At 33.6% G+C, this 18951-nt stretch overlaps 1 protein-coding gene across 1 annotated transcript; it reads left to right on the top strand.

The window, feature by feature from the left end:
- Nucleotides 1-719: 719 nt before the first annotated feature.
- Nucleotides 720-9787, top strand: LOC108469938 (uncharacterized). The gene is made up of 11 exons (XM_017771068.2): nucleotides 720-1155; nucleotides 1257-1958; nucleotides 3990-4118; nucleotides 4204-4356; nucleotides 4461-4538; nucleotides 5983-6075; nucleotides 6160-6279; nucleotides 7208-7285; nucleotides 7431-7610; nucleotides 8986-9087; nucleotides 9173-9787. Exons 1-11 carry the CDS (start codon nucleotides 1078-1080, stop codon nucleotides 9404-9406), a joined length of 1947 nt encoding a protein of 648 aa, XP_017626557.1. The 5' UTR covers nucleotides 720-1077; the 3' UTR covers nucleotides 9407-9787.
- Nucleotides 9788-18951: the final 9164 nt, after the last annotated feature.

Here is an 18951-nt window from a genome sequence, read left to right as displayed (position 1 = left end):
GTATATTTTGAAAAGTAAAAAAAAAAAATCATTTCTATCATGGTTTTACATAAAGTATTAGGAAGCGTATGAGTGTTCAACCATAAGGCAAGATATAAAAAGTTTCCATGAACTTTTCATATTATATATCCATATTTGATTCACATAATTAATTTGATTAATATTGTGAACCATTGATGGATTTAATTATGAATATATGTTATTAAGACCACTTTGGTCCTATATATATTAGTAAAATTAATGGATTAGATTGTTTTGGAATATTTCAATTACAATAACAAATGTTTTTGCACACTAAAATTTTAGCTATGTACAATTCTTTAGCAGTTAATGGATTCACATATTGTAATAGGTTAATTGTCAATTTAAAAGAGTTCGATTATTTGACCTAATATGGTGTTAAATAATTTGAGGTTATAGAAATATGATTTGATTTGGTATGTTTAAACATTCAATATTCTTTAGTTATAGTTGATAGACCCATAACTCAGAAGATTTTGATTACTTCAACGATTTCTCGCATGGATCAAAAATAAGTCTTTTATTGTTGTCTATTTATTCACTTTTATTTTAGTAAAACAAATAATTCCATGAATGTAGTTTTTTTATTATCATAAAATTCAAAATTTTAATTGTAAAATAACAAAAAATAAATCTAATTTTGATCCAAAATCCAAGTAATAAATGGGACAACTAAGATTTTTAACTCCTTATTTCAATCTACAAATTACACATATCATGCATATTCAATTTTCACATAATGGGAGCAAGAAAAATGTCTCTGTATTATGAAAGGCAGACTCTGCTCGGTAAAATAAGATAGTTCCACCCTGTAGGTCGCACGCTACCATACTTTCAATTTCGGACTCCGAGTTCCAAGCCCCCAACGGCGATTCCCATTTGGCACCCGCCTTGGCTCCCCGATTGGATTGGTCGCTACCCAACAACAAATTGTTTCAATGCCAATTCCCTAACTCCTCCTTTCTAGCCGTCACTTCCTTTTTCCGTAATTTTCACAAACACCTTACCTAATATTAGATTCAAAATCCCAATTAGAAAAAGGGAAAAACCAACAGCATGCTTCGAAGGTCAATTTTGGAATTATCACGTCACCGAGGGTCTCCTCGGAAAATACCAAGGCAGATTATATCCCAGGTAAATTCAACTGTTTTTCGGTTTCATTATGAATTTTCTAGTTCCAATGGAGTTCCCTTATCTATAATTGTTCGGTTTTATAATGTATGGTTAAAATGTAGTGTTCATCACCGTTTCTTTATTCGAGAAAGCAATTTTCGACCTCTCCTGGAGAAAATCCTACTCCAAAACCTGGTTCATCTGGTGGTCCGCCTGAATCAAATAGTGGGTTTTCAAGAGTTGTCCTTGGCAGTGCTGTTATTGTTGGTGCTGCGTTGGTTGCTTACCAAGCTGGATACTTAGATCAATATTTTGGTCAAGTGCCCAATGATTCTGTTGATTCAGCGAAAATTGGTTTTGATGGTAAAGATGAAAATGATGTGCAAGTTGTTACTTCTCACGATGAAGAAATTAAAGCACAATCTAATTTAGACTTGCACGAGCAAGAAGATGCAACGCGTATCAGTCTTCCTCCTCAGCTTGAAACCTCGAGTGAAACCCCTAGTGTAAACCACCCTAATGTGGAAGTTAAGGTGGAAGTTAAGTCGAATGACTCGAATGAAACACTTGGAAATAGCTCAACGTCAGGACCAGAAAAGCCGTTGCCAGAATATTCTCAGAGCAGCTTGCCATCTGCTGATCACAGTGCAGATGCTGCTGTATCCGCTGAGGGGAATGTTGAAAAGGCTGGGTCTGAAACTGCACCAATACCAAACAAGGAAATTCGCGATATTCAATTGGATACCCAATCAAGTGCATCCCTTGGGGAAAAGGGGACAAAAGCTGTAGAACCTCATTCTCATGCTACCGAAGACAGACCGCAGGTGCTCTTTTCTGTGCATTCTATATTTATGTTCACACTGATTGCTTGGGCTTATAGATGTTATGAAAGTTTGAAGAATGGCTCAGCATCCATGCTTGGTTTCTATCTTTTTCGGTATAATTTGAAAGCAAGTGATTAGTCTTGTGTTAAAGGTGGATCAAATGCACTTTAATATGAACTAAATATAGATTGCCCTGTTATTGCTAGTACGTTTTTGCTGCTAGATTACTGCCTCTCATTAAACTAATCATAACAGCTACACTCCTTACAAACATCAGGGGCACATCACATGTGTATCTATGCTCATTCTTATTTCTTCCAATGTAATTTACTTGGATCTTCAAATTTGAGAGCCTTTGTTAAGTTTTTGCATGGGTGCATAAAGAAATGCTTCAGTATGTTAGACAACCACAGTCAGTTTTGGTGGCCTGTTGTTGCAGGATGAAATAAGTAAAGGTACAGAAGCACCTAGTTTTGCCCTTGAAGAAAGCCAAATAAAAGCTGTGCCTTTTCTGCATCCCAGTATAGCAGACATATCTCAGGCATCTTTCTTTTTCTCTTCGGTTTCTCTTCTTAGCACTCTACATTTCAGTTGCTTCTGATTTGTAAACTCATGGAATTTCAGTATGAGCCATTGTTATTTTTTGAAGGCCGTTAAATGAAACTTTTTAAGACTCTCCTTGTCTCTATGACTTTTCATGTTTTATTGTCTGAGTTTCATAGAAGGTTTGATCTTCCAAGAAATTGGCTTAGGATTGCGTATCTGAGTAATTAAAGCTTATTTTATGTCTTTGTGCTTGGGAATGACTGTCAACGGAGGTGATAAAGTGCAAGCAGATCCTATTCTTTGTATTAATATATATACAGATACACATAGTACTATTGCTTCAGGATGACAAAGAACCTCTTAGTCAAGGAAAAGGCTTTATAGGGAGGTTTTATCCCCTAAGAAATTGGCTTAGGGTTGCAGAATCTCTTTTATGTCTCTGCTTATATGGGGGAATACTGTGCCAGCCTTTTCTAGGCTTTCTGTACATTCCTGTAATCAATACTGAAAGAATAATCTCTTTATCAAGGTATATTTGTCCTGCACTGGCTCAATGTAAGACCCAATTTTGGTGTTCTACTGTTGCTGGATGAACAAAGTAAAGGCGCAAAAGCGTCTAGTTTAGCCCCTGAAGAAAGTCTAATAAAAAATTTGCCATCTTTGCATCCCACTATAGCAGACATTACCCCAGATATCTTTGTTTCCCTCATTGGTTTCTCTTTTTAACACCTGACCTTCATGGAATTCCTATGTGAACCATTGTTATTATTTGAAGGCTGGCTAGTGAAACTTATTAAAATTTCCTTATCTCTTTGGTTTTTCATGTTTCATTGTCTGATTTTTCTTAACATTGGAATCCACCTCGTTCTTATTATGTTCTTCTGCACATTGTTGGTTTAAAGGATAGAAAGAAGTATGATTTGACAGCTTCTTGCTTCTTTATGTATGTATAAGTATTCTGTATTTTAGATGCTGTTAAGCTTATTGATATATAGCCAATGCTTCAAGACGACAAAAAAACCACTTCATTTCCTTGTTTGGTTTCTAGGCAGGGAAAGGCTCTGTATAGGGAGGTTTGATCCCCCAAGAAACGGCTTATAATTGGACATCCGAGGATTAAAGCTTCTTTTATGTCTTTGTGTTTAATTGGGGAAGACTGTTAATTGAGATGTCAAAAGCACAGTTGTGCTTTTCTTTTGTATTGGGTTATATATCTTCAGGATGGCAAATGGCCACTGCATTTCCTTGTCTATCTTCTAGGCTAAAAAAGGCTTTGTGGGAGGTTTGATTCCCTAAGAAGCTGGCTTAGGGTTTCAACATCTTTTCATGTTTTTCTTTAAATGGGGAAGACTGGGCATGTGAGAGTCGCAAAAGCACGAGATATTCTTTGTAATTCTGTTAATATATATATGTATGTATATGTACTTTCTTCCTAATCTTTACCAGACTTGATAGAAGACCTCATTATGTGCTCCTTCGCTGCAGGCTAAACCAACTGAAGATAAAGGAGCTCCAAGTTCTCTTCTTGATGCCTATCACCTTAGGGACAAGGCAGATGAAAGCTATTTATCTTCTCTAAATAGAAAATATGAGCAGCTTTCTAAAGAAACAGAGGTCGTTTACCTACTTATTATTTAAAGCATATGATAAAGGAGAGTGTAAACTATCACTAAGTTTTCATTTCTTTTTAACATGTTAGGGTTTTGGTACAGCAGTTGAGGAACTAAATGAGGGATATTTATCGAAGGATGGAAAATTAATTCTCGGTTTCCTCCAAGCCATTCATGCTGCCGAAAAATGGCAAGCTGAGCTGGATGCACATGCTTTTGCTCAAGAAAAAGAAGTATTGAAGGTCTGAAGTTTGAACTATCTTGGTTCCTACATCTTAATTTCTGCAACTTTATCTTGGCCATGCCTTACTATTTATTCATACTTTTGTTTCCCTTCCCTCTTTAGGAGAAATATGAAAAGGAATTAAGGAATTCAAGAGCTAGGGAACTAATGCGTACAGAAGAGGCAGCCATATTGGATAAGGTTATAGCTGTTTTTCATATTTTCATTGTTTTTATTTATGTTACTCGAACTTGGGTGTGTGCTGGGTATGTGTTACAAGATGGGTATGTTCAATTTTTTTCTCAATTTTTCCATGCATTTGAAGGGTTGTAGTGGGTCATATCCAAGATCATGTCCCAATATATGTTGAGCACTGGTGTCAATATGGGTACTTCAAAAAATGAAAAGTTGAGGCAGCGTAGTCTTTTACTATGTTAAATTTCTCATGATTGATTGCTATGCTCTTTGTCACCGCTTCTCAGCTTTATGCCATTGCCTGATCAATTCATGATCCTGCTTCCTCTTTTCTCTTGCTCTTCCTTTGCAAATCAATCACTTATGTCATTACTCGTGACTCATTGGGGCTCTTGTTTTTATTTTATCTTTCAAAATGAATTTTTTCTCACCACTAAAACTTGGTCAGTTCTGAGATTGGCCAAGGTGCCTTCCTTTCTCCATTTTTTTGTTGCTATGTAAAAATAGCAAGTTAAGGTCTTCCTTGGGTTTGTCATTACAAGAATTTCTTTCATGGCTTTTAGTGAATGAGGAAATAATTACATAATTATTGTCTCTTTTTATGGTGCTTGTTTTTCAGACTTCTTCTGTGCTCTTTGTAAATTTTTTTTCTTTCTTTTTGCTCCATTATGTGAATTCAAATGAACTCTTCCAGGAATATTTCTTTTTGAACTTTTTACTGATACCCTGGATCCTATTTGGTCTGTAGTACCTTTCTTTTTAACGCTGCTACATAGTTCTCCCATCCACAGCTTATGCTTTAATCATATGGTGAATCCACTTGTTCTTTGTGTCTGTAGAGTCTGTATGTCTGGATTGAATATGAGGCAGACTGGGTCGGTTGTCACTCTGTCTAAACACAAACAAGTTGATTAAAAGTTTAGTTTGTTATAGTACTTGCTGACCAGCATTGTAGAAATGTGCATCCTAGGTAGTAATTTATAGGTGAAGCTCTAAGATTTCCCATCTTAAAGAAGATAATTATCCCATATAACGGAGACAATGTAATTTTTGTTATAGATGTCTATGAATTTGGATTTCCTGTCTTGAGTGTCATATGGCCAGAAGAAAGTGTTATTTGTATCAGTTTGGAACAATGTCAATCTGTTTGTAAGGCTTAAGTAAAGCTAAAATTATGAATTAACCTGGGACAATCCGTCTTTATCAGTTCTCTGAATTATTATGCTGGTTAGGGAAATTACACAAGTACCTTTATCAATCAACTTAAGCTAATTCTTTAAGCGTATGCTTCTTTTGTGGTGATTACCTTGGAAAGTCACAGTTTAGTTCAAATGGAGTATACTTGTCTTTATGCCCTCTAAAGTGGTAAAAAATGAAGTAAAAAAGAAGAGAAGTTATTCTATTATTTTGTGGATTCAAGCTGCTAAGAATTTCAGTTTATCACTTCCAGGAATTAAAGAGAGAAAGAACAAAGGCAGCAGCTGCTCTAAAATCACTTCAAGAAAAAATGGAAGAGCAGCTGAGGATGGAACTTGAAGAAAAGGTAAGTAGTTTTGTGTTAACAAAGAAGTTCTGTTGCATAATTTCATAGTCATGAAATCAAGTTCTTAGCTCTTGGTTGTTGCAGGAAAGGGAAGCTGAACTGAAGTTACAAAAAGCTCAGGAGCTTGGAAAAGCAGAACTAGCTGCAGCAATTGCAAACGAGAAAGCAGCACAGATTGAAAAATTGGCAGAAGCAAATCTTAATGTAAGCTATCTCCTGGTGGATAATTTTATTAAAAAAACTGCACAGAAACCAACATTTCTACTGTTTAGAATGAAAAATGAACTACAAAATAAATGCTTTTTAGTGATATTAGATATTGACAGCATAAGGAAATTTTAAGTTACGATGCCAGGTCTCAATTGATGGGTTGGAAATTTAAACCTCTTGGCTTGTACTTTGCAGCATATGGCATGCAGGGGATGGGTGATAATCCAAATGTCAATACATGATATATTGATGCTTTTAGCTTTGTTTGCTGCTGTATTAACTTCCATACTTTCTGTCTTATGTATGGTGATGCTCCTTGTGTTTGATAGACATTCTTGTGCATTTAAATATATTTAAATCATTCATGAAAAATGAAGATCCATTGTTTTGAAAATTGAATTCATTAAAAGTAATTATTAACCACAAGCTAATTAAAGAGCCTCTTATGCAATTTCTAGCTGAAAATCAAAGATTTGGCCATTAAAATTACCTGAATATGATCTTTTTATGGAATTTGTTAATTGATGATCCAAACGGTAAATGAAATTTCCAACATTATAGATAGCAAATGAAAGTTTGAGTAGTAATACATATTTTTGGAGGAAGATTTAAAAGCTAGAATACCTTCTAATATATTCTTTGAATTCTTTTGAGGATGAATGAGCTTGAGTTCAGTTAAAAAATAGTCTTCTAAATGGGAAGCTGCTTCTAGTTTATCAGTTAAAACCGTTCACATAAATGCATTTCTCAGTTTATTGGTTGTTGGTTATGAAGATGAATCTGATATTGGAGCCATAAACATGTTTTATTATGCTTCATATATGCTCGACTAGTTATTTTCTTAATCCGTATTGTTTATTACTATTCAGCACTATGGATGTGATTGGAGGTGCTAATCATGGCATGGGTTATTCTTTTGTAGATAAATGCCTTATGTATGGCATTTTATGCACGATCTGAAGAGGCGCACAAAAGTCATTCTGTTCACAAGCTTGCTCTGGTACCTTCCCAACCTTAACTGTTCTTATCTTACTTCTAGTTTTAGTTGGAGTCTGCGTCATGTTATATAGTGATTGACTCCTAGTTGTAATTTTCTGAACTCATAAATTATTGGCACATAAATTGAATGCTCTTGGGTCCTGCAGGGAGCACTTGCACTAGAGGATGCACTTTCTAAAGGATTACCAATCCAAAAAGAAATAGATGCTCTGCGCACCTACCTTGAAGGTACTGAAAAGGATTCAGTGTTGGATTTGGTGCTTTCGTCTCTTCCAGAAGAAACACGGTACCATGGTACCCACACTGTACTACAGTTGAATCAAAAGGCAAGTGTTTCCGTAAATTTAGAAATATATTTAATGAATTCTGAGTCCTTTTGAATGATCAAATCTATACTTTTGGCTATATGGTTGATAGTTTGCTTGCTGAATTTTTTGTAGGAACTGTATGCTTTACTTTTGGCGATATTTTCATAGAATGAAACAATTTGATTTTAAATGATTTTATAGAGGCAGGCTAAAAGTATGTAAAATAATAGGTTTTTTTTTCCAAAAATTAAAAGCTTGGAGGAAGAATATGCCTGACATTGTTCACATACACCCCTTTAGGTGTTGTAGATTCTTTTTTTCCTGATGAGATCCTAATAATCCCCCATTGCTCTAGAAAACAAGTATTTCCTTTAAGATTGTTTCATTGTTTTAACTAGCAAAAAATTATCTGAAAGTTGAAAATTGTTAAATAAATTTATCAAAGATGCTCTGTACCCCCTTTTACTTGCGCATCCATTTCTCAGTTTCCTCCTTGTTATTGTTACTGAAAATTGCTCCTATTTAATTAGGATTGGTTTGTAATCATATTGCATTGAGAAATAGAGACTATGTAGGTTGGTTGGCAGACAAATTTGCCAAGGTCTGAATTTTTAATCCTAAATTTCTTCAATCTTTAAAGAGCACACTATTGCTAAGATGTTATTCTGGATGGTCAACAAGAGAGGCTTCTTGCTGGAACTCCTTCATTGGGATCTGTACACTATAACAACATTAAGAATCCACTTCAGTTGGGAGGCTTGGCGCTGGATAAAGAATTACACCCCACAAAAAGGGGTGGGGGAAAAATATGGTATTCATATAAAAGCAACCTGGAAGGAGGTTTGCTTGTTGTTTCAGAGTTGCCGGTTCATTTTTATTCTGAACATGCTCAACCTAACATCAAATGGAAATAAAGGATTTTATGAGGATTCAGAATTGAGACTAATCTTGAAAAGCTAGCCAAGTATGAAGAGATAGGAGTGGTTTGATTCAATGGGTTAAGACCTGATGAGCAAAATGCTTGTCAAGAAATGCTTTTTCATGGTTGGTCTCATTTTGTATAGGAAAAAAAGGAAGTATTACTCCTCTTAGGCACCACATGATCTGCCATTCGGACATAAATCATCTTACCTAGATCTCTGATGCATCTAAGTGGCATCAGCCTATCACTGGTCTGCTGGAACTTCCTAAGTTATCTTCTCACTAGCATCTAAGCTATGGTATGTGTACTGAGGCAAAAGTTTGAGGTTTCATCTAGTTAGTTTTATGAGTTTATTTTGATGATTGACTAGAATACTGTAAAAGTTGCTAAAATTTAGTTATTGATGTGACTAACATTTCAAGTTTTTGTAGCCTCAACCATGCTGTTATCTGACATATGTTCTTTTTGCAGTTCAATGCATTGAAAGGGACCCTAAGGCACTTCAGCCTAATTCCACCAGGTGGTGGTGGCATCTTGACACATTGTTTAGCACATATTGCATCCTGGTTAAAGGTATAAAACAATAGGATTTATCTTTCAATAATTATAGATATAAGCCACCAAAACAATCTCATGCTTGCCTTTGACCATCTTTTAGGTGAAGGAAGTCGACCAATCTGGTGAAGGGATTGAGTCTTTAATCGGTAGAGTTGACAAATACTTGGCTGAAGGAAAGCTCGCTGAAGCGGCAACCGTCCTTGAGCAAGGTGTCAAAGGTAGCCAAGCAGAGGAGATTGTCAATGATTGGGTGAAGCAAGCGAGGAATAGAGCCATCACTGAGCAAGCTTTAACTGCACTCCAATCATATGCTACTTGCATTAGTCTTACCTAATCTCCAGTCCTCAACACATGGCTCAAACAATATCTTGGGTTTGGAATTTACAAATCTCACAATGCATATTATTTTTCTTAAAAATTGTGTAGATTGTCCGTGGCCCTCTAAATAAAAAATTTTGGCTGTCTTTACCGAGAAAGGTCCATATTTTTTCATCTCTTCATAGATACTGTTAGTAGGCCTTTGTGGTGGAATGTTGAAATAAACTATAGGATTATTGGGAGCAAGAGGGTCAATATAGAGTGAATTTCTTGATATCTTTTGAAGATATTGCAACATGTATGGTTGATGATGTATCATTTTCTTGAAATATTTTTCTCAACTATTTCTAGTTTTAATCAGAATTTTCTTATTTGCAGCTCAGTTGACATAAATAAATATCCATCGTAAGTTGTAACAACCTAATACTGACTCAACATATTTTGCTTCAGTTATGAGAATGGCCATTGCAACCAACAGCTTTTCCAAGTGGAAATTTCAGTTTTCTTTATGTAGAAGATATATACCTTTCAACTAAATTGTGAAAATATTTGGTATAGTACAAGTCGAGTTTTTAGACTCTGAAAACAGAGCTAAAAAGTTGACAATTGTTTAATAGGTGAAGCTAAGAAATAGTCATATATCATTAATTGATATTTAAAAATAAAAAATAAAAAAAAATAAATGAGATGGTGACTTTTTAACCTCACTAAAAACTCATCCTCTTCTATCAAATAATAATCCATAGGGAATATTTAAAAATAATTTTTTACATCTTAGCCCCCTTAATCAATAAATGGATCCTGTGTATTATAAGAACTACATACATGCAGAGGTTCTTTTATTCTTTTTGGGTCGAATTATAAAAATTTTAATGTTAATAAAATAGTAAAAAAAAAAATGTTAATGGTGGATACTATATGTACTATAATAGGAACTGAATTATTTCTTCCAAAGTGTTTTTAAATGAATTCCAGTTGTTCCTTGCCTTCCGCTACCAAGTCCATCTGTCCATGTGCTTCAAGATTCTACAACATGGGTAGTTCTTTTTTCTTTTTTTTTTTCTTTAGCTTACATCACTGAAGTAAAATTGATGAACATGTCCTCATTTTAATTTAATAACTTTTTTCTTGTTCCAAGAATGTTAAAAAAATTTAATACTAATTAATTGTTCGTGTTATTTAAATAACCATTGTTCCAAATAATTCTTAATTGCTCAATTAATTAGACGCAAGTTTATGGGTTTGGTTCTTCTTACATGTATACGAAAATTCAACTTGAAGAAACCACTGCCATACATGCATTCTTAAGTCCTAACAAGACTCATCCACTGATTGACAAATACAAATTTTCAACTAAAATATGAAATGATGTGGATACCATCTTAATCAAAATTTAATTATTGCAGTCCCAATCATTAAAGGTGAGAAATCAACTTCCATGAAAGAAATATTAAACAAAATTCGAGTTAAAAAGAATATTAATTTAGAACAAGGGTGTCCTTAAGCCAAAATCCCAAAGGATGTCACAACTCAACCAATTTTAGCTATGATTTCGATGTTTCCAACAAACAACCTTTTCTAGTGAATGTTATAATGTCCCAATTTTTCAAAGGGCCCATCCATCTTCCCATTTGAAAATTAAAATAACAATGAAAAGAAAGAATGATCTTGGCTTTAGAAATAAGATTTTAATACCATCATGCTTTGTGCTTTTCCTCCCACTAAGTTAAAAATATTACAATACGTTTTTATGTTAAAATTTTAAAATTTTATTTCAATTATTTTAAATAATTTAATTAATTAAATTTTATAAAAATATATTTAGATTAAATTTTAAAAATTTTATTTATAGCAAAATTTAAAAAATAAGAGATCAAAGTTAAAAATTTTAAATCACAATAAATGTAATGGGGCAAAGAGATTATTATTAAATATAATACATATATTACTTATATGTTAGAACAAGATAAATGTTACAATGTAACATACACTGAAGTATTGCATGATGTTGCAATACTATGAAAAACACTAGGAGCGATATTGCATGAGCTAATCAATTAATAGTTATTATGACTTGTATTTGTTCGATTAAATTATTTACTTATATACCGTTAATATAGGATTTATTTGTAGTGAGAAGCTAGATGATTTAGAATGTATAAAATATGAATCTTTCTTTTCTCCTTAGTATTGATTGAGATAATTGGAAGAATTATGAATGTGAACTAAGGGATATATTTGGTAATGTAATTTTTATTATTAGGAGTGAATTTTGTCGAAGAGGTTATTTAAAGGGAAAACATTTTCCATTGAAGACATGATTTTGAGTGAACAAAAATAAGTTTTTGGAGAAACAATTTCTTAAATGCATTTGAAAAATTTATTTATACTTTTAGGAGTGTATTTGTAATCTTTATTAGGAAAGATAAGAGTGCTTAAGAGAGTACACTAATAATGTGCATCACTAGAGCTACAATAATTCTTGTATTAATCGGGTTGTAATTAATAGTTGTACTGTTGACTTGTTAGTACACTCGATCTTTAGGTAGGATCACACAAATGTAGCTATGTTCACCAAACTATGTAAACAACAATTGGTGTAATTGTGTACTATGCTTTCAGTTGTTTTACAATGTTACATGTAGTGTTTCAACCGTCACAACAACTCAGTGTAAAACCTCACATAACCAAACAATTTCACTTGGTATCAGAACCTATCACCAAAAGTATTTGGATTGATCGTGTCTAATTGACTATAGATAGAGTCCCACCTTTCAAAGAAAATTACATATAGAGTTCCTAAAAGAAGGTAGTTCAATCTCATGTCTCCTTTTGTTGAATGGATCCAATTATACACAATAGAAAGGTCAGACAAAAGCTTTTATTAAAGCCATTAATGATAAGGCCTAGAGAGTTGTCTTAAAAGGTTGGACAGTACCTAAAACAATCAATATAGATGGCACCAAACCATTAAAAAAATGAAGAAACTTGAACCTCCTATGAAGAAAAAATTGCAAACTAAAATTCTAATACCTTTAATGAAATTTTTAATGTTGTGGATACTTATCAATTCAAACTTATTCCAAAGTTTGTGTCAGCAAAAGAGGCCTAACACATTCTAGAAAACCTAACATGAAAGAATCTCATTTTTCAAAATGCCTAAGTTGTAAATGCTTACTTCTTGGTTTGAAAGTCTTAGAATACTTAGAGATATGAATTTAACACAAAACTTGGTGACATTTCTAATGAATTTTGCTCTGGGTGAACAATATTTTGAGGTAAAAGTTGGTTTGAAAAGTGCTAAGATTTTGTTAGAAAGATTTGTTATCGAGTTTGTAGCTATAAAGGAACCAAAGAATCAACACCATGAAATTGGATGAACTGTTTGGTTTATCACAAACTTTTGAAATGAACTTAGAAGAAATTAGAAGAGAGAAGGTGAAGGTTGGAAACAATGTTGCCTTTTAATGTTAAAAGCTCTATTGCAATAGATGTCCAACCTCTACTTCACTTGAAGATCTAGAAGAAACTTTAGTACTTCTCACCAAAAACTTTAAAAATGCTTTCAAAAATTTCTCTAAGAAAGGGAAAATCAGATGCGATAGCTTGGCAACATGAACAAATGAAGATTTGTGGTAATTGAATAGAAGTATCAAAAGAAGAAAAAGGGAGTCCAATTTCATGAATGTGAAGGATTTGGTTACATTCAAGCAACGTGTGCTAACATGTTCAAGAAAAAAGAAGAAAATTTTCAATGTCACTTGTGACAGAGATACAATGAGTGAAGAAGGAGAAAATGAAGAGCATATAAGCAATTATGTTGCTTTTTTAACCAAGTAAAAAATTCTCGTTTCAAATGTTACAACATTATTTGAAACAGAATCAGAAGATACAAGTAACAATGATGATGACACTTCTGGTGTAGAGTTGGAGGAAAGATACATAGTCATGCTAGATAAGTAGGATAGGGTATGCAAAGTTAACAAGTCCTAAGGGAGGAAATCACAAATCTTAAGAAAGAGAATGCTAATAGATACAATAAAAAAGAGAGATACTCTTTTTGTTGACCGAGAAGGTTAATTGAAATACATAAAGAAAAACCTAAATGCAGCACAATTCATCTTAAATAAGTATGATGAAATCCTTATAGTATGATGGTCATAGAAATACCACATAGTACTTGATATATTGGAGAATCCTTCTCATCATAGTACTTGATATATTGGAGAATCCTTCTCATCAAGGGTAAATAAGTTGTTGAACTTTTTTAGAATTCTCAAAAGAAGAGGAAAAAGGCTAATTTTTCATTGTTGTGAAGTTTCTAGACACATTAGGCTATGATGTTACAAGTTTTAAAATGACTTGAGATGTGGATGTCATATTGCACAAAATGTTTTGACAGGAAGAATAATAAGGACTTAACAAGAAAATTATAGGTCAGGAAAAATCATAACTGTTTACTGGTTAGACATTTTTTTCACTAAAGGCAACTACTAACAATAGATGGTATTTTGATATTGGTTACTCCTTACACACAACCAGAGATACAAAATTCCTTAAGGAAATTTAGAGTTACAATGAAGGAAGGGTTACCTTTGAGATAACATGAAAGGAAAGAATCTTGAAAAAAATACTAAAAATATTGAAAGGCTTACAAAACTAAAGAATGTGTTCTTGGTGAAAGGTCGTAAAGTTAGTCTTATTAGCAATAGTCAACTTTGTTATCAAAACCTACTTATCAAATTTACAAAGGAATGATGTGAAGTTTTAGATCATTCAAATAAACAAGTTATGGAAAGAGCTAGAAATTTTGACAAAATTTATGAGGTGAATAATATGGTAAAATGCCTTAAAGTCACAAATGATGGTATAGAGATTTTGTAACACCCCTAAACCGTAACCGTCATCGGATTAAGGTTACGAGGCATTACCAGACAGACAGAACATTTCAGACCAATTTAGAATCACAGATATCACATAACATTAATACATAGGTAATCATCAACAATTCATCTCTTACGAAGGTCTACGAGACCTAAAACATACTTTTAAGGATAGTCAGGACTAAATCGAACACATTCATAAATTTCAAAACTCAAAAAATTTTTCAATTCTGTTGAGGTCACACGTCCGTGTGACCAGCCCGTGTGTCTCACACGGGCACCAGACATGCCCATGTGAACCAGTCGTGCCAAAACAAGGCATACATACTGACTTTCACCCACTGCCATGGCCGTGTGATACTTAGCTATCTACTGACTTAAGTCCACAGCCATATGACACGCCCATGTGTCTTAACCGTGTGGTCATAGGAGGTTACTGCTTTGCATACACGGCCACAAAGCACGCCCATGTGCCTTGGTCGTGTGGCACAATGCAGGCTTGGTATAAGCCAAATGGCCACCCCTATTTGGGTCATTCTTACCAGCAGTATTAAACAACGTTCATGCCAAAATTTTCAACCAATTCCATGCTTAAAATTACCAAATCATATTAGATCATAAAACATTACAAGCATACACCATTTGGCATCACCAACCAAATACCAAAACTATGCACAAACATAACATTTGCTTGCCAACTCTCATGGCATAACATATATACATATCAAAGCTTAAATATATAAACATTCTAGCCTATACATGCCATACTTAAAATATTTAAACTTTCAAAAGTACCAAAATAAGTTCGATAGTGTGGCGACAATCCTCGACTATCCCCAAGCCTTCAGTAGCTACGATAACTGTAAAACAGACAGAAATCACACAGAGTAAGCTACAAAGAACTTAGTAAGCCAAATACAATTAGTTTAACTATAAAGCATATAAATACAAATCAACAGCAAGAATTCATAGCCATTTCATAGAATAGTTCATGAGCCTAACCATGCCCATTTACTCGCATACATGTCATGCTTCATTTTCAAATTCCATACATACTTCACATTCATTATTTCACAGAAACAGAGTCTTTCATATTCAGAAATTTAGTACGATACAAACGTACCTGTATAGATTATACATTTCATATATTCATTCTGATATCTCGTACTCTATCATCAGACAGTTTAGAAACGATACAGATACTCATAAACAGGTATAATGCCAACATCCCAGACTTGGTCTTACATGTAATTTAGTATCGATGCCTCTGTCCCAGACAGGGTCTTACGCGAAATCAGATACGATACTTATGTCCCAGACATGGTCTTACACGTAAATCTCAAATCGAGGCTTGTGTCCCAAACACGATCTTACACAATATCTCAGATTAATATTCACATTCCTTTAAATACATACAGAGCTTTTCAGATACTAGCATATTATCAGAATTTAATCGGAATTCATTCATCAAGATTTCAAGGCCTTCCAATACAGATTACAGTTTGTATGCGTAGAATTTAGTCAATTTAACATGTAATTGTAATTTGACTTACCTCGTACGGATTTTGGACGGAACGAGTCTACTATTCAACTATTTTGGACTTCCCTCGATCTAAGTTTGATTTTCTTTGTTCTTGATCTATTACAATTCAAATTCAACCATTCAATCATTCATTTCATTCAAAATAATCCATGAACACATATTTAGGGCACTTTGCATTTTAACCCTTACATTATGACACTTTGACAATTTAGTCTATTTTTTACAAAATCACAAATATGCAAAATTCACCAAGACTATAGCTTGGCCGAATATACATAGCTTCCATACAAGCCCAAATAACATATTTAATTCACAATTTAGTCCTTCAAAACCTCATTTTTACAAATTAGCCCAAATATCTCTATTCCATAAAAAATTCAAGAACAAAGCATGATAATCTCACATATATCTTTCATAATTCATATAAAAACATTACAAAGCTCATATAATCATCAATGGCACATTTCATGATATTCAACAAAAATAGAAATACTGACATGGGTTTTGAAGGACACGAAACAACGATCACAGAAACGTAAAAATTATCAAAAACCGAACAAAATAGACTAACCTATTCACCATGCAATGGCAGAATACTTTGAAGCTTTAATGGCTTTTTTTTCTTTTAACTTTTAGCAATACAAGATGACAATGGCCATTTTTTTATGTTTTGTTTTATTATAACAACTTTAATAAACATTTTCCCATTTTGCCTTTGACTAATAAACATTAAACTTACCAACTACATGTCCATATTTGTCCATGCATTAGTACAATGGTCCAATCGCATCATAAGGACTTTATACTTAAAAATCCACTTCACATAGGCTCTTTATCAATCAGCACACAACTTTTAAATTTTACGCGATTAGATCCTATTTCATAAATTAACACAGAAACAGACAAATTAAATCACAGAAACTTCGCAGATATAAATTCACATATCACAGACACAGAAAAATAATATTAAAATATTTTTCAGAATCAGTTACGTGGTCTCAAAACCACTGTTCTGACTAGGTCTAAATCAGACTGTTACAGATTTAGCATGAATAATTAGAGCATGTGAATTATAGATGCCTTAAGAGAATGATTAGGTATGGTACAGTTTGAGGTTTGTGCAAATTTTCTAGAGCAATAACTTGTCCTTATGGAGATTTCCTTATGGGGAAGGTATATCGAGTATCTATAGGGCCTATACAGAATGAAAGCCTTAAATAAAAAGAGGATGTGTTTGTTTGCATTGGTTATTTCTCTAGTTTCACTTGAGTTGATTTTTAAAGGAGAAATGAAAGGGTTTTAATGTGTTCAAAAAGCTATGCATCAAATTGATGAATGACATGGAGAAAATGCTTGAAAAGGTTTGTAAAATAAGAAGTGATCATGCTATGGAGTTTGAAAATAGCCAGTCTCTTGATTTCTACAACCTAGTAGGTTAGTTACAAGTTTCTCACCAAAAATTCCTTAACACAACGGAGTAGTAGAAAGGAAGAATATGATTGCTCAAGTCAAAGGGGCTATCTTATTGATTATAGGTAGAAGTAATAAACAATACCAATTCTGTTGCAAATAATGCCATTCTTTGACTAAAAGCTAGGATAAACCCTTATAAATTTGGAAAGGAAGGAAGCCTACTATAAGTCAAAATGTTCCAACATTTTGGAATAATCTAATGTAGAGGATAAACCCAATTAGACAACAAACAAAGTGAAGAAAATAAGAATTGGAAAGATCGAACACATACATTGTACGCAGAAAAACTCCTCAAAAGAGGATAAAAAACCATGAGAGAAAAGAGATTTCATTATAATAATGGAGGGTACAAAAGATAAACATAATTAAAAGAAAAATTCGAAGCCCCACAAAAAAACCCTTTGAAACAAAGAACAAAGTTCTCTCAATCTAAAAAATTTTTGTTGTGTAAAACCTAGAGTAACTAAGGCCTATTTATAGGTTGAAATTCGTAGCATATGTGACAGCCCAAAATTGACCCTAGTCGGGAAGTGGTTTCGGGACCGCTAAACCGAGTCACCGAAATGTTTGAACGTAATATTTATTGTCTATATATGTATTTATGAATGTGTGAAAATTTCAAGCTTCGATTTAGTCGATTGCATGTGAATTCAGTTATTAGGACTTGTGTGACATTTTTGAAATGTGATAGGCTAATCTATAAGGACCTAATAGTGCATGTAATCAAAGGGAGGACTTGCATGTCAAATTTCCCCTAATAGCTAGTGGCCGCCATGACAAGGATTATGGGCAAAAACATGTCATAAAACATGTTGTGACAATGGTGTATGTAAGAAAAAATAAAATAATGAGCATGGGAGTTGAATAATGAAAGGAAGAAAAAAAAAGAGAATGGTGAGTGTTTCCCCTGCCGTGAGTTGAAGAAAAGAAAAAAATTGTTCATCCTTTTCATTCTCTCTTGGCGAAAATTCTAAGGAAGGAGGAGGGAGTTTTTGCTTCATGTTTGGTTTGGAAGAGGATTAGGAAGAGGTTTGGCCATACTTGTATCAAGATTAAGGTATGTTTGATGTTGTGCCATGAGATTCATGCATGTTTTGGTTGCTAACTTGATGTTCTTATTAGCCATGGTTGAATCCTTGCTATGTCATGGGGATGGTATTCGCCAAGGTGGATTTTTGTTAATGCCATTGCATGTTAAATATGAAGCTTGCTAATGATACATGTGATGGTGGATTGATGGCTCTTGGACTTTCTTTTTAGCATTTTTGAGTGAGACATTAAGTTCTTTGTTTAACCATGACCAAAATCGAAATGGTATGGTGTTGTGATGTATTCGCCATGGTACATCCATAAGTATAATTTATGCTTATTGCATGATAGGTAAGATTTGTGTTTTGGATTTATGTTCATGTTTAGTTATAATCAACTTTGAGATTCGGCTCTAGCATATATATATATATATATATATGTTTGCACATGATGTATTGGTATGACATATATACTATCTCAAGGTATATATTTACATATGATGATGTTTCAGTTATGAAGTAAATGATTGATGCGTATTGAGCTACAATATGGAATGCGTTAGTGAGTAAAATGTATGCCGTTTATGTGTGGTATTAAGTGTATAATTGGCCTCAACATGGACATGCATATTCG

This window comes from Gossypium arboreum, chromosome 11 (genome assembly GCF_025698485.1).
Source record: "Gossypium arboreum isolate Shixiya-1 chromosome 11, ASM2569848v2, whole genome shotgun sequence".
NCBI lineage: Eukaryota > Viridiplantae > Streptophyta > Magnoliopsida > Malvales > Malvaceae > Gossypium > Gossypium arboreum.
The sequence above is the reverse complement of the archived record's forward strand: the minus strand, read 5'-3'. Positions and strand labels throughout refer to the sequence as shown.

Excerpts from the sequence above, each read along its gene's own strand:
- LOC108469938 (XM_017771068.2), top strand. The coding sequence starts at position 1,078 with ATGCTTCGAAGGTCAATTTTGGAATTATCACGTCACCGAGGGTCTCCT. Across the intron at positions 6,280-7,207 it reads TGGCAGAAGCAAATCTTAAT|ATAAATGCCTTATGTATGGC; the intron begins GTAAGCTATCTC and ends ATTCTTTTGTAG. Across the intron at positions 7,611-8,985 it reads TACTACAGTTGAATCAAAAG|TTCAATGCATTGAAAGGGAC; the intron begins GCAAGTGTTTCC and ends TTCTTTTTGCAG.